Source organism: Sorghum bicolor, chromosome 3 (genome assembly GCF_000003195.3).
Source record: "Sorghum bicolor cultivar BTx623 chromosome 3, Sorghum_bicolor_NCBIv3, whole genome shotgun sequence".
Classification (NCBI taxonomy): domain Eukaryota; kingdom Viridiplantae; phylum Streptophyta; class Magnoliopsida; order Poales; family Poaceae; genus Sorghum; species Sorghum bicolor.
The window spans coordinates 16637863-16653711 of record NC_012872.2 but is presented as its reverse complement, the minus strand read 5'-3'; the positions used below and the strand labels follow the sequence as shown (position 1 = coordinate 16653711).

The window sequence follows — 15849 nt, the reverse complement described above, 5'->3', positions numbered from 1 at the left end:
ATGGACATGTGTCCAACATGTGGTGAGAGTAGGTGGAAGAAAGATGACACAAATTCTGATGAGTTTGGCGAGCCTAGCAAAAGTGGTGGAGCAAAGAAGCACACTCCTTGCAAAGTTCTAAGGTATTTTCCACTTACTCCTCGATTGTAAAGATTGTATATGTCAAAGGAAACATCATCAATGATGCGGTGGCACAAGGAAGAATTGGTTAGTGATGGGAAAATGCGGCATCCAGCAGACTCATTGGTGTGGAAGCACGTGAATGATATGTATAAGTGGTTTGATTCTGATCCACGTAATGTTAGACTAGGACTTGCATCTGATGGCTTCAATCCATTTGGGATGTTGAATGTTAATTACACTTGTTGGCCCGTGATACTTATTCCTTATAATCTGCCTCCTTGGCTATGTTTGAAGCAACCTTATTAGATGATGTCGATGTTCATACCTGGGCCTAAGTCTCCTGGAGTGAACATTGATGTATATTTGCAACCTCTGATTGATGAGCTAAATGATCTATGGGTTAATGGAGTTTTAACATGGGATGAGAAGGAGAAAAAGAATTTTACACTACATGCAATTCTGTTGTGGACCATTAATGATTTCCCTGCATATGCAATGTTATCTGGTTGGAGCACAAAATGTAAGTTTGCTTGTCCTTATTGTCACAAGAATACTGATTATTTGTGGTTAAAACATGGATCAAAGCATTGCTACCTAGGACATCGCCGATTTCTGCCCATGAACCATAAGTGGTGAAGGAACAAGACGAGCTTCAATAACAAGGCTGAAACTAGGGAAGCTCCAGTGCCGCTCAATGGTGAGCAGGTGCTGCAGGACTATGAAAGTTTCCAACAAGTGACTTTTGGAAAGGAGACAAAGAAAAGGAAGCAACGTGATGAAGAAAATAGGTGGCACAACTAGAGGAAGAAGAGTATTTTCTTTCAGCTTCCTTACTGGAAATCATTGCTAGTACGACATAATTTGGATGTCATGCATATTGAGAAGAACATATGTGAGAGCTTACTAGGGACTTTGTTGGAGTTACAAGGTAAATGCAAGGACAGTGAGAAGGCTCGACTTGATATGCAACAAATGGGTATAAGGCCAGATCAGCATCCGGTGCTTGAAAAGGGTAAGTACACCTTGCCACCAGCATTATACTCTCTAGGTAAGGATGACAAGGAAATTCTGTGCAAATTTTTACATGGCGTCAAGTTTCCGGATGGTTATGCCGCAAATATTCGGAGATGTGTGGACATTAATGGTTGCAAGCTTTCTGGACTTAAAACTCATGACCTACACATAATCTTGCAAAAACTTTTGCCTTTAGTGGTGCGCAACATATTGCCTGAAGATGTGGTGACCCCATTGATGGAGCTAAGTAGATTCTTTAACTCGCTATGTTCAAAGGAGTTGGAGTTTTCAGAAATTAAAAAACTAAGAACTTCGATTAGGGAGACTCTTTGTCGGCTGGAGATGATTTTTCCACCAGCTTTTTTTGATATTATGATGCACTTACCGGTTCATCTTGCTGATGAAGCTAGACTTGGAGGCCCGTTTGTTATAGATGGATGTATCCAGTTGAGAGGTATCTTCGTACTCTTAAAGGCTATGTAAAGAATAAAGCACGCCCTGAAGGTTCAATTGCAGAGGGGTATATATCTGAGGAGTGCCTCACATTTTGTTCTCGTTTTTTTGAAAATATTAGTACCAAGCTTAATCGTCCAGAGCGTCATGAAAACGCTGCTGCTAGTGAACCACCATCTGGGCTAAGTATATTTGGGAGCCTTGACTATAGTAGGAAAGGAAGTACTCTCGAGAATGTTTCTGATATTGAAATGCATAGGATGAGGCATTACATATTAACCAACTGTGATGAAGTCACTCCATGGATAAAGTAAGCTATATTTTAAATTATTATTTATGGTGGTCATGAATGTTTAAAATATATATGTAAGTATTTTCAATTATTGTGGATAGTGCGCATATGGATGAGCTGAAGAAAATTAGTTCAAGGCATGTTGATAAAAGACACAAGGAGGAGTTTGTATCATGGTTTGAGCGTAAAGTAAGTCGTCCCTAATATATTTTTATTGCTTCCTAGAAATTTATTGTTCTAAACTAATATATTTATTAATATTTTATTTTTTCAGGTTACATAGGCTAGCTACTTTATCGATTTATTAGTCCCTAACATATTTTTAAAATGATTAAATGCAGATCAGCATATTACATGCACAAGGGAAAATAGATGACATGATTTATTATCTAACTCGTGGTCCAGACCCTCGTGCTCGTGTGTTCAATAGGTGTTTCATAAATGGCTTGCTTTTTCGCATCTCTTCCATAGAGAACTGCTTAACTACTCAAAATAGTGGTATATTCGTGAAGGGCGATGCAAATACAGGCAATATGGGCTGGTATGGCGTGCTAAAGAAAATCATTTGCCTTGATTTCCATGGAGACAAGGAAGTCATGTTGTTCCAGTGTGTATGGTTTGATGTCCCTGCAGCAAGTAGTAGCAGAACGAGAGGGTACATTAAGGATAAATATGGGGTCATCGAAATTGATATCACTCGGTTTAGGTATTCAGATGAACCTTACATCCTGAGCACACAAGCCGAGCAAGTATTTTATGTAAGAAATATGAAGAAACCAAATTGGTACACTGTCCTTAGAGTGCAGCCTAGAAATCTCTTTGCCATGCCAGAAGCAGAAGGCACTGACAATATGGGCGAGCTCGATCTGGACTCAGTTGTTATAGGAGTAGAAGATATGAATGTTGAACAACAAAATGAAGATGTCACCGCTTGGAGTAGGTTTGGCCTTCATGGGGCTACTGTTGATGCTTCTGTTATTAAGCATGCTATTGCAACAGCCATGTCTGAACCTGAGCACGATGACCTGTTTGATGAAGACGAAGACCCAGATGACACTTACATTAATGATGGAGTGCTCCCTCCATTTAGTACTCCAGGAGAAGATTCTGATGATGATTTTTTGTCTAATTTTTTCAATTAAGAAGTGAGGCAATTGTGAACTTGTGCACATTTATTTCACATTTTTAAGGATATGTTTCATGGATACAATTGACTTTTGATTTATAGCAACTATGCAGACTAATGCAGCTTATCGCACATGCCAAAATTCAAAATAGTGCATTAATTGTGCATGCCTAGAGCTGCATCATTTGTTTTGGTTTCCTACAACGCATGAGAATGTAAATGATGTGCACCAAATACTGACACTGACAGTAAGAGTAGGATAATTTTCTAGCACAAGCATAAAAAACATCAGGGCAAACGATCAGGCACCACAACATTGGCAAATTGGTTGATGAAATTTATATGCCAACTGGTTCAGAGAAGTTTATATGTTTTCAGAGGCTAAGTGGGAATTGGCACTGTGACTGGACTACCTTCTTCCATGCCTCCCTCATTATCCATCTGTTGCTTGTTGTGCACATGGACGTTCTGCTGCAGGTGGCTATCTTTGCCATCTACAATCTGCCCATTTAAGAGTTGTGTAAACCATACAGGTTTAACATAGACCCTCTGGCACTAAATTATCAAGTGAACATAACCAAGTTACCAGGCTCTGCTAGCCTCTAGGCATTATGGTCCGCAGGCATTCTACCTATCAAAAGCTCCAAAAAACTACTCCAAAGCTATTTACATATCTTTCTTGGGTTAGTTGACCAGCCACTGCATACCTGCAGAATCAAACCAAGTCATGTGCAACTCATTACAGGAACTCAAATTCAGTAACTTTATTGTTGCAAAATTATAGGAAAACTATAAACCTAATTTTCTAGAAATTAATTGGCAAAACAACTTTCAGTCAGATTGCATCATTATCGAAAAACTGGAGACATGTTGACTGTACTATTTGTTGGCACAGTTCAGTAATCACCAAAATTAACGCTTGTTCAGAGATGCAGGAAAAAAATGATGTTACAGTCTTCGTGCTATTAGATAAGTACAGTTGGGAAGGATCTTAATCGTTAATCGGAAAATCAAATCCCTCACCTTTGGTCGCACTAATGGACTGCATGTCGGCGCTCGGGCGCTGTGACAGAGCTGCTGCGCGCTCCACGGCGGCCCTTTCCAACCTCCCTTGGCCGGCCCTAGCAGCTGGATGCAGTAGCCATCGGTCATCGTCCCAGGCCAGCAGCAGGCCCCAACAGCTCTCGCCTCCTTGCGGGGCACGTCCCCGGCACCTGCCCTGCCGCTTCTCGCCAGAAGTAGAGGACCGCCGTCTGCCATCGTCGCTCAACTAGGCCGAAGAATGAAGATGCAAGAATGAGGATCGGGGAGCCGGAAGCAGTGAGACTATGTGGATGCGCCGCCGCCTGAAATCATCGTGTTCATACGTTGGAGAACCAGAGGATAAGGAGCTGTGGTGCGGTGGGAGATAAGATTGGGGAATTTTAGAGGCACGGGTGGTTTTGAGCTTAGTTGCCGCGCAGAGTACCAAACTGAATTGTGCCGAGTGACCAAAATTTAAATACAGGGTACACGGTGGACAGGTCTGAAGCAGATTTCGTCCTCAATCTTCCTTTAAAATTTACGAGACGAATCTTTTGAGCCTAGTTAATCTATGATTGGACAATATTTGTCAAATACAAACGAAAGTGCTACAGTGTCTGTTCTCTGTCATCATCGAAAGTAAAAACGCCCACTGAAGTGCCAACTTTTTTGTTTTCTAATTCTATACTAATCATTACAACTTAATTTATATTTTATAAAACATATTTCTATCGTGTCAAACTAGTAACTAAATATCATATTCTAATTTTTTCTAATTCTATTCTAATCATTCCTACTGACTTTATTTAAAAAAAAACATATTTCTATAAATAAGTATCAAATTCTTTTTTTCTAATTATATGCTAATCATTCCAACTAAATTTATTTTTAAAAACATATTTGTATCCTGTCCACTAATCATATTCCATTTAGTGGCATATCATTTTGCCTATCTTCCTATGTTAAATTATCTCCAACAATGAGAACCTAAATACAACACCTATTCCTTAGTCTGGGTCATGCACATGGAAAGGATCCCAACCCAAAACTTATCATACTCAACATCAAACATAAATCTCCTCCCTGGTCCACCGCCAACCTGACCTTTGCTCCCGATCCGCCCCTGGCCGCCCATGTCCGGTCGCCATGCGTCGCACCTCCGACTGGGACATTCCAGAAATTAGTAATTTATTTTTCTTCTTGAACCAATGTTGTTTAGTACTATTTTTTAAAAAAACTAAAACTTTAACCTTGTGTGCAGTGGTATTTGTTGAGCAACGTGACACTGATGCAATCATAGACGAAGATGACGAAAGCAACAGAAGCAACGCAACACCACCCTCAAATAGGCCAAGCCATGCAAGGAAGACAAGAGACGAGGGCAATGGTTTGTGTTAATGCATGTACTTTTAATATTGGCTTCACATATCTTAATTGAGAACTACTTTAGCTCAACGTTGTTATTGTCTATTTTGCAAGGACATGGCTCCAATGAACGCAAGAAAAGAGGTCGTGGCACTGTTAAAGGATTAACAGTAGGAAACAAGAGAGTTAAGGAACGCATTCATACACTCCCAATCGAATTTTCAGAAAGCCGTGGAGGACCCATTGGACCAAATACCCGTGCATTTGTCGATGAGGTTGTTATATTTACAAGGAAATGGGCCCCACTAATCGGAGTAAATAGTTGGAAGGATATAAAGGAAGAAGTCAAACTAGAAATTGCAGAAGAGATACTGGTATGATGTGTACTATTTTTTATTAAGGAACATTGTCGTTACTCTTTTACTGTCTGAGTGAAAATTGATAATAGCTTTAGTGGGGTTCGTCTATTGAATCAGCAAGGTCATTATGACTAAATCAACTTAGTTAGCCATTGTTATACAAAATGTTTAGGGTCAATATGATTGCAGAAGATAGTATATCATGACTGAACTGTGTAAATGTGTGTGCCTCTATTCTATCCAAAAAAGTGAGTGTGGAGATGTAGAAATTGTGATGTTGACATATTCATTTATGCTAATGTCATCGTACTAACCTAATGAATTTATTCCTCAGATGCTCTTAGATTTCTTTTCTTGATTGTTTATTTCCTCATGTTGCTTCATGCCCAACCATTATGCCTTTTAGTTTAGATGTCAGCTGAAAGCATATTCTGTAAACCCTTCCCTTTGTATACAAAAAGGAATGTTCAGTTAACCTCTCAAAGGAGAGTTGTTTATATGACTTTAGGAGAGTGTTGATCACTTATTTGACAAATTGGATGTGTGAAGCGAAGTGGATGATTTTTCTTTGTCATGTAGTATGTTTCATTAAATAAGTTTATTTCAGGCTCTCCAACTAGGATTAGTACTGTTGCACTAGATGATTAGTATTGTTGCACTGGAATGAAAGTTTTTAGTTTTTAATGATTTATTTTTCTACACGCCACCATAACGTTAGCATGGGCATTATACTAGTTCTGATAAAATATTTCATTGTTTTTTAATTGTGAACAGCTTAGGTGGAACTTCATCAACATTGATGATGTGGACAAAAGAAAAGATAAAATATAGAAAATTGCCAAGGAGCGCTATAGAGGATGGAGATCTGATCTGAGTGCTACATGCAGGGCTTACAATAGTTATGGTGAGAGGATACAAAATAAACCTGAAGAAATACACCTTTTTGAGTGGCACTACTTGCAGTTGTATTTTGGATCTGATAAATTCAAGGTTAGTTTTACTAAAATCTACTTTGTCAAACAAAATTGATGGACCAAAGTTACATTGTTACATACTATTTATTCTCATTCTGCAGAAACTTAGCAGCCAGAACTCCTCCAACCGTCAGCAACAAAGAACCAAGCATGTGATGGGTTCAAAGAACTTCTCACAATGTAGCTTTGAGCTGGTAATCATTATATACACTAATCTAGTCCTCCTTGTATGATGCAATACTTTTGTGCTGAACTTTTTGGCATCCTAGAGAGACCAAGAAACCGGTGAAGAGCCAAGTGATCTTCTTCTTTGGAGGACCACTCACACAAAACATGGCACATGGTCAAATCCTATATCGGCTTCAGTATATGTAAGTAAATGTTACATCAACCTCTTTATAGCTGTTGGTGTCAAGCAACTCTTTACAGGTTCTGTTATTTAACTTAGGAAAATGCAACAATGAAAATTGGAGAGATCGGATTAGAACCTGATAGACCAGCACTTACAACTATTGAGGAGAACATGATTTTTCAGTCATGTTACAAAGAAACAACACAAATCAAATCATCCAAATTACATGGCCATGGATATTTGGCTACATATCGAACTCGCAGAGAACTTATGAAAGAGAACCTTGAAGTACATGCACGTGCTCAAGCTGCAGCTAGGGAGAAGAGCATTGTTTTAGAAGCAGAGGTTGACAAGCTCAAAGAACATATTGCACAAGAAGCTGTAGAAAGGGAAAGGGAGAAAGAAGAAAATAGGAGAAGGATGCATGAGGAGCTGGAAAAAGCTAAGACAAACTTAAGAGAAGAAATGAAGCAAGAATTTCTTAATATGCTAGCACAGCACAAAGAAGGAGCTATGATTATGGTATTAGAATATTCTTTTATCATTTGTACTCTTGATAATCTTATATATGATTTTGATGCCTAATCATTCACCCCTAATATTTATGTGTAGAGTACCCCACAAAACAATGCTAGTATACAAGTTGCACCAACCATACAAGAGGAGGAAGAGACCGCTGGATATGAAAATGAAAATGAAGATGGGTTACAGGAGGTAATCACATTATTTCACTTTGTTCCATGTATCTTGAGCTATGTACCTTGAGCTGTAGCTAAAATAGATCAAATAATTTGATGTTTGTAGACTCAGCCTGGAAGTGATGTCACTGTACAAAACGGTGCACCAGCACCTACTCGCTCCACTAGAAGTACTGCACCTCCCAGCAAAGCTCTTTTTAATGAAAACACTACAAATGTGACTGCATCGAAGACATATATCACTTCACAGCAGCTGATGAATAGAACAAGAAATAATCTCAAAAGGAGGAAGGTAACGACCAGATAATTGGAATCTAAATTCTTGCATGATATAATGAAATGTGGCTTTCCTGTTGAACTAGGAAATGTAGAAAATACATTGAACATGTGTGCTGAAAACTGCAGCTTGTGCAGGTTTGATTGGGTGAACTGTTCCAAGTAGTAATCTACCTTTTCTGTGATACCTGATAATACAAAATTTGTAGAGGGTTTAGAGATGTTTGTCATCATGAATGGTCATGATTTTAGACCCAGAGAATTCAGAGTTATGAATTTTGAAAGTAGTCGGTCAGGTTTTGGGTCTGGACAGCAGTGGGTGTTTGTGTTTTTTGACCAAGATAACTGCAGAATCTTATTTAACAAATAATTATAAAGATATAGAGAATTTCATGGGCTTTCTGTATTGTTAAATAATATAATTTTTGGTTGTCTACAACTCAAGTTATGATTTTTCTAATCAACTAAACTGCTGCTGCCTTAAAAATTCAGAGAAGGCAGCTGCTACTGTAATAATTGCGTCCTTTAAAAATTGCCTTTATATACTAAGGATTAGAATCATTTTATATCATATCTTTACATTTGTGTAAAAATTAGTAATCTTAATATTGTCCTAAAATCCCAATCATATTCTTTTGACAGTAGGTGGACAAGGTTTCAGTGGGAGGCTCATAATCAAGCGAGGACGTAGCCGAGGAGATGATATGTTGGGCTGCCACAAATTTCTCATGTTCTGCATTGATTAGGAAGTTTGTAAAAAGTTATCAAATAATAAGTTAATTGTACACTAATTTATGGTTTTAGCCACTATTTCATGGGTTTGGCAACACGTTGAATGATTAATTAATTAATGTACACGAGTGCAATTGCTTTTGATATGGTTTATTGATTTGTGATGATAATTTACTAAACCAAAATCAAATGCTAACAGCGTTACAATAAAAGCTATACCTACGAGCCATGATGTGTGGCAATATGTGTATGGCAACAGAATTATTTACGTTGCAGATAATACTATTGCCACGCATGACTATTGTTGCAATAACAATTAATCTTCCACAACAAATAAATTTACATGGCAAATTCTACTATTGCAATGGCCTCGATGTCGTGGCAATAATGAATTGAATATCGCAACGATTAAAATTGTGTGGCAAATAATACTGTTGCAATGACAACGTGGTCGTGGCAATAAAGAACAGTATCTTGCAACGGATAAATTTGCATGGCAAATGATACTATTGCCACGCCAAGACAAGCGTGGTAATAATGTACACTCTCTCACAACGATTAAATTTGCGTGGCAAATGATTTACTTGCCACGACACAACGGTCATGGCAACAACACCTTAGGCAACAAAAATCTAGCATGGCAACAAAAATCTATTGCCATGCTATTGCTCGTTGCATTTACCACCTCTCGCTACGAAGATGAACGTGGCAAGTGCTTATATTGCCACGCCAGTGAATGTTGCGATAATGTCCTGTTGCAATGCTTGACAACGTTGCAAGAAAAGCTAACTCATGCAACGCCAAACTAGCAACGGTTGCAAGTTCCTATTGCAACGTGACTTTTTGCATCCATTGCCAACGAATGTGATTACGTGGTATGAACTACCTTTTACAACAAAATTGGGCTTATTGCAACGTTTTCTCATCATTGCGCAAGGGTTAGAAGTTTGTAGTGGGGTGGGCGGGAAACAAAGCGCGGGAATCATCGGACCAAGTTTTCGGTCCGAATGATCGGACTGTAGCAGTCCCCCAGCCTCGGCCAGGAAACCCAGGAGACCATCGCCGACCAAAGACCAAAGCTTGATGCCTAATCTGATCACTTGTTTGTGGAGGGGAGACAGAAAGAGGAATCAACGAGCAGAATGAGAAAGAGAGGGAAGGACTAGGAGCAGAAACACGAAGCGGCAGTCAAAGAGTCATGAATGGCCGTAGTGGATATGATTCCCACGTACTTGAGATTATGCTATGTGGGCTGTTGGGGGCTCTCCGCGCTAGGCTGTTTGGGCCAAGGGGGTGCAAACAGGGTAGGAAACCTTATATTATAAGGCTTTTGCAATTTTGGCCTAGGTGCGGCTACACCCAGTTGGGCCAACCTGGATTCACCCATGCAAAAGATAAATGTAGAGGCATAAATCTAGGTATTATTAGCCTGGGAGAGCAACACATGAAGAAATATTAACTTAGAAATGCAACATGCTTCCTGCTAGCTTGTCCAAACTACACAACTCCACTATACCACAAGACACTAAGGGAAGATCCGCTCTACACACTCTATCCACTTAACCATGAGGTCTAGCTCCACAATGATTGACCCAATCCCCATCTCTGTTCTAGGTAGCCATGTTCTCAACAAAGTGGGAAGAAAAACCATTATTGAATATGTGACTCTTAAAGCAAAGACAACTCCTTCGACAATAAGAATGACCTACACCTACCTAACAAAACTTTAACCACCAAAAGCCAAACTTTAACCATCTATTTTTTTCTCTACTAAATGATAAACTAGCTTGGCAATAAAATGCCTTCAAAACACGCCACATATTACCAAGATAAGGTTAAGAGAAGCACATCTTTGAAACCTACCATGGACCTTCTGACAAAGGTTGACAAACTATTGAAGACCTCATCGAGTCTTCATTAGGGATAGTAATCCTACCAATAGCCAATAGACGAGAGTACCCATGGTATTGTACTCGATAGTTGTAGGCATACGAATTTCACATAAGGGTATGCAATGAGTACAAGATTCTACTCGCATGTATAGATGCGCGTATGTCATTTCACCCATCGGTGCTAAAAATTACAAAGAATTACATCTATTCTAATGATAATTTTACTTGAGGGTGGAGGTACCCATGAGTATCATAGGTGAGAAGTACGAGTATGGATAGAAAATCATTAGATGCCGGTATAAAATTTTGTATGATACTACTTTTGTTCATGAACAAATAAATTTCTAGAGTTGTCTTAAGTCAATTTTAAGTTTAACTGAATTTATAGAATAGAACACATATTAGATAGACCATAAAATATATTTTTACAACATGCTTATTGATTTCATAAATATATGTGTCCTTTTCTATAAAATTGTTTAAACATAAAAGAGTCTAAAGACTATTTAGGAATGATTCATTCAGTGATTGAGGGAGTAGTCAATTTGTTGCGAGTGGATATTCCAGAGCACCTTATCCAACCGACCCTCCATGCTTTTCTAAATCACTAAGGCCTACTTTTTTTATCCTTAATTAGGCTTTGTGGACTTGTTTTAACAGATTGTTGCCCAGCCAAATCGTGAGCTTGGCAACAAGTTACAAACTCAGGAAAGGGGTCAGCCCACACATGGTACTGACCCGGGTCCCAACTCTTACCCAAACTAGCAAGGTCATGTGCACAAGAGTTATAGGATCTTGGAATTTTACAAATACTTAAACAATTGAAATTGTCCTAAAGCATCTCCCGAATGTCTTTGAAAAGACCTCCACCAATGGCAAGATCACCGGAAGATGAAGAGAGCGCATCCTTTAGCTGGGAAGAGTCAGTCTCGATCAGCACCTGCGATATGCCGAAGTGTACTGCCACATCTAATGCCTGTTTGCATGCCCATGTTTCAGCCAATACGGCATCATGCACAACCCCCAAATTCCTTGCACCGGCCAACACAGTTGAACCTTCATGATCCTCAATTATAAAGTCCCAGGCCCCATTCTTAGAATCCACCTGATACGCTCTATCTAGATTGATCTTAAGATAGTTCAAGGGTGGCAAAGACCATCTCTGAATTTTGATTGTCACCGATGAGGGAGTACTGGGCTCATCTTTCAGTATATCTTGCACCATGCTCTTTACTGTCCACACCGTCTCCTGGCTTAAGGGCATCAGCTCACCAGTATTCATTTTGTTTCTCATATCCCACCAGCACCAAAGCAAGACTACAACCATAATGCTTACGTGAGTTCCCAGTTTTAACACCTCTGTTACAAATTCTTCAGCATTAGGTGTTGTCAGCAGTTGGATTGGATCCTGATCGTCTCCATGCCCAATTCCCTCCAACACTATCGAACAACTTTACATTTCAAAAAATAGTGAGCCCCATCCTCATTGAATCTGGAGCAGACCAGGCACTTAGTATCCAGGTTAATACCCCTCTTGTTGATGTTCAGCTTGAAAGCCAAACTATTATGGGCAACCCTCCACAACAGCAGCTTAATCTTGGGAGGTCTAGGGAGGCGCCAGATCCTCTTCCAAAGCATGCTTCCACAGTTACTCTGAGCATTAGATGATTCACCCTTTTGCAAGACATGATGTGTTGAACTTCGTCCTCCAACACATGATAAGCTGATTTTACTGAAAACATACCATTGTTGTCAAAATGCCAGGCCACCGTGTCTTCACGATCAACATGCACTGGGATAGCCAAAATATTAGGCACATCTTCTGCCCAAAAGATATCCTTCACTAGCTTGGCGTCCCAGGTACTAGTATAGGGATCAATCAGATCAGAGACTCTGGACAGAACAGTATTTCCACGAGGTGTTCTTGGCCTTCTGGTAGTCCCTGTCGGAATCCATGGATCTTCCCAAATACGAACATTTGTACCATCCCCTATTCTCCAAATAATTCCTTTCTCCATAGCACATAAACCTCTAATCAAACTTCACCAGGTATATGAAATTCCCGGTCCTTCCTTAACACCCCATAGATTGCCATCAGGCCAATACTTTGCTTTGAGTAGACGGGCGCGCAATGAATCCGGTTGCTGAATTAAGCGCCAGCTTTGTCTTGCTAACATGGCAAGGTTGAATAGATGCAGGTCTCTATATCCCGGCCCAGCCCCCCTTTCTCCTTACGGCATGATAGAGTTTGCTAGGAAAGCCAATGGAGCTTCTTCTCATTCTCTTGTTGTGCCCACCAAAATCTGCATATTACTATGCTAATCTCATCACATAGCGATTTGGTGAGATCAAAACAGGACATGGCATAGCTAGGGATTGCTTGTGCCACAGCCTTAATTATTGTTTCTTTTTCTGCTCTTGACAGTAACTTCTCCTTCCAACCTTGTATACGTTTCCACACTCTATCTTTTAGATATGCAAACATTTTAGAACGAGATCTTCCCATATACACTGGCAACCCTAGATACTTATCACTTCTCGCTTCTTGGGACAAGTCTAGTGCAGCCATAAAATCTAGTTTTCTCTCTTGTCCACAGTTCTTACTGAACAAAATTGACGACTTCTCTTTATTAATCACCTGCCCCAAGCAGTCCTCATATAACTGCAGCACATGTCACAGATAATTTACATTCCCTTCATTGACTTTCAGGAGTAGCAAAGAATCATCCACAAATAATAAATGAGTTATGCTTGGTGCATTTGCACATATAGTAACCCCCTCCAGATTCCCCACTCTTTCAGCTTCATTCAACAGGCCTAAAAACCCCTCAGCACATATGAGAAAAAGATATAGAGAGAGGGGATCCCCCTATCGCAATCCTCTTGTTGGGACAATTTCCTCCATTAGCTCACCGTTAACCTTTATTTTGTATGAGACCGTGGACACACATTGCATTATCAGATTGATCCATCTGCTATCAAAACTCATTTTCTCCATCATCCACCTCAAGAAGTGCCATTCGACCCTATCATAGGCCTTAGTCATATCAAGTTTTAGAGCTGCAAAACAATCCCCACCACTTCTCTTATTCTGAAGAAAATGTGTCAGCTCATGTACTACCAGAATGTTATCAGTAATGAGACGCCTAGGAATAAATGCACTTTGGTTCTGTGAAATAATTTCTGGGAGAATCACCTTCAGTCGGCTAGCCAACACTTTAGAAGCAATCTTGTACAGAACATTGCACAAGCTGATGGGCCTTAGGTCCTTCAAACTTTCAGGATTCAGCACCTTCGGGATCAGCACTATGACAGTTTTGTTCCAGTCATGTGGGAGGATGCCCCCATTTAGGAATTGCAACACCTCCTTCGTGATATACTCATCCACCGTCTCCCAGAACTTTTTATAAAACAAAGTGGTCATACCATCAGAACCCGGCGCTTTGAAGTCTCCAATTGCATCAAGTCCTCCCTTCACATCTTCTGCCATAAACGGTCGAATAAGGGAGTTATTCATCTCCTCTGAAACTTTGGGGGGTATTTGCAATAGCAACTCCTCCACACGAGCACCTGTGGTAGCAAAAAACAAATTCCTGTAGATTCCAGGGGAAAAACAGAGGGGGAGGAATTTTTTTTGGACATGCAAATCCCCCTACCAGGATTTCACGTGGTGGATTATTTCCCTGCTGCTGTTTGGAAGGAGTTGCAGGGGGAGATGGATGATGGGATCCAACAGCTCTAGAAAGCACGGTTCAGGCCTTCCTATGACTCGTGCTTTTTTATTGCAGATCTACAATGCCTAGGATTCTAGGAACAAGTCTTGGCTTATTTGATAACTTCACTATAGATATAGTAGTATAGAAGCGTCTTAAAAAATAAGAAAAGTCAAAAAAAAATATAACAGAGTCACTACATATCAATGCTAGCATGTGTTTCAAATTGAAATCAAGTCTTTGCACAACTGAAGCCAGAAATGCCAATGATCGTTACAAAATTAGGCATGTACTTGTCTCAAACATGCATTTCTTCCACCAAAACCTCTGCAAATAACATAATGAAAATAGTGAGCCCTTGTAACAGATTTTTCCCAACAAGTTTGTATATGAATGCATCATATAAAAAAAGAAGGTTAAAGAATAAAGATGCATCAAGCTAACACATGCAGATGCAGTTAAGTTCAGACCAACCGGTGGAGGCTTTTCTTTTCTTTTACATACATAAGCATGGAATCTAATGGAAAATGACCTAGTGGCTACACCTATCAACCGAGTTTCTTGGAAATGAAACATCTCAACACCTTGCTTCCAGAATACTTCCAACATTAAGTTGTATACAAGTACTTTGCCTAAAATGATTAAAGTTGCATTTCCTTTTGGAAAAAGAGGAACCTCATGATATACTCTAATGTTTCTTCTCGTACTCTGCTACGGGCAATCAGAAATCAATGCTCAAATTCCAGGGACAATCTACATGCTACAGTAGAATAATAAATTGGCTATATCTAATATCAATATTTAGAGAATGGCCTAGGAAGGATATATAATTAGGATTAAGTCCACTTTTAACCCCTTAACTATTGGTCAAGTTTAATTTTAGCCCTCAACTACAAAACCGTCTGTTTTTCACCCTCAACTATCAAAACCGGTCACTTTTAGCACCCGGAGAGAGGACATGGCGATTTTGAGCCACTTTGAGCGGTTTTTCCTTTTTATTTTGTATGGTTAAACCTGTGAATTTCATAGTGAATTGTTTGAGCATGGTAAATTCATCAAAATTTTTGGGTAGCCTTTTCATGATGTTCTCTATGCAGAAAGAATGTGAAACTATGAAAGTAAGTATTTTTTGGATGCTAAACAATTAGCTCTTTTAATTAATAAGTACATGTTCTATGATTTTTGTAGGATAGTATATATATCCTATGATCATGAAACTTTTTGTGTCACTCTTTTATACTAAGATAGACCTTCAAAAAAAGTTTAAGATTAATTTAATGATGTTTTCTTATGTCCCTAATTTATATGTAATTAATAAAGCATATAAATTAGGGATATAAGCAAACATCATCTATAATTTTTTTCAAGCTCCGTCACTGTCTAATGTGTATTTTAGAAAGTAAAAAAAGTTGAATGTTATATAATTTACGATGGAGGGAGTAATATTCGATTAAAAA

At 39.2% G+C, this 15849-nt stretch overlaps 1 protein-coding gene across 2 annotated transcripts; it reads right to left on the bottom strand.

Moving 5' to 3' along the window:
- On the bottom strand, nucleotides 2539-4487 carry LOC110433448. Of its 2 annotated transcripts, none has more exons than XM_021455609.1 (2): nucleotides 4032-4487; nucleotides 2539-2907 (listed from the first exon to the last, which is right to left on the bottom strand). In XM_021455609.1, the coding sequence occupies exons 1-2, from the start codon at nucleotides 4266-4268 to the stop codon at nucleotides 2755-2757; spliced, it is 390 nt and encodes a 129-aa protein (XP_021311284.1). In that variant the 5' UTR covers nucleotides 4269-4487; the 3' UTR covers nucleotides 2539-2754. The 2 variants fall into 2 exon arrangements, with proteins under 2 accessions (XP_021311284.1, XP_021311285.1); XM_021455610.1 differs by lacking the exon at nucleotides 2539-2907 and adding an exon at nucleotides 3258-3715.

Bases quoted from the DNA above. Each gene is read 5' to 3' on its own strand.
- LOC110433448 (XM_021455609.1), bottom strand. From the start codon at position 4,268: ATGGCAGACGGCGGTCCTCTACTTCTGGCGAGAAGCGGCAGGGCAGGT. The intron at 2,908-4,031 runs GTGAGGGATTTG...TTCATCAAACAG, and splicing joins GTCCATTAGTGCGACCAAAG to GTCATCGTGCTCAGGTTCAG.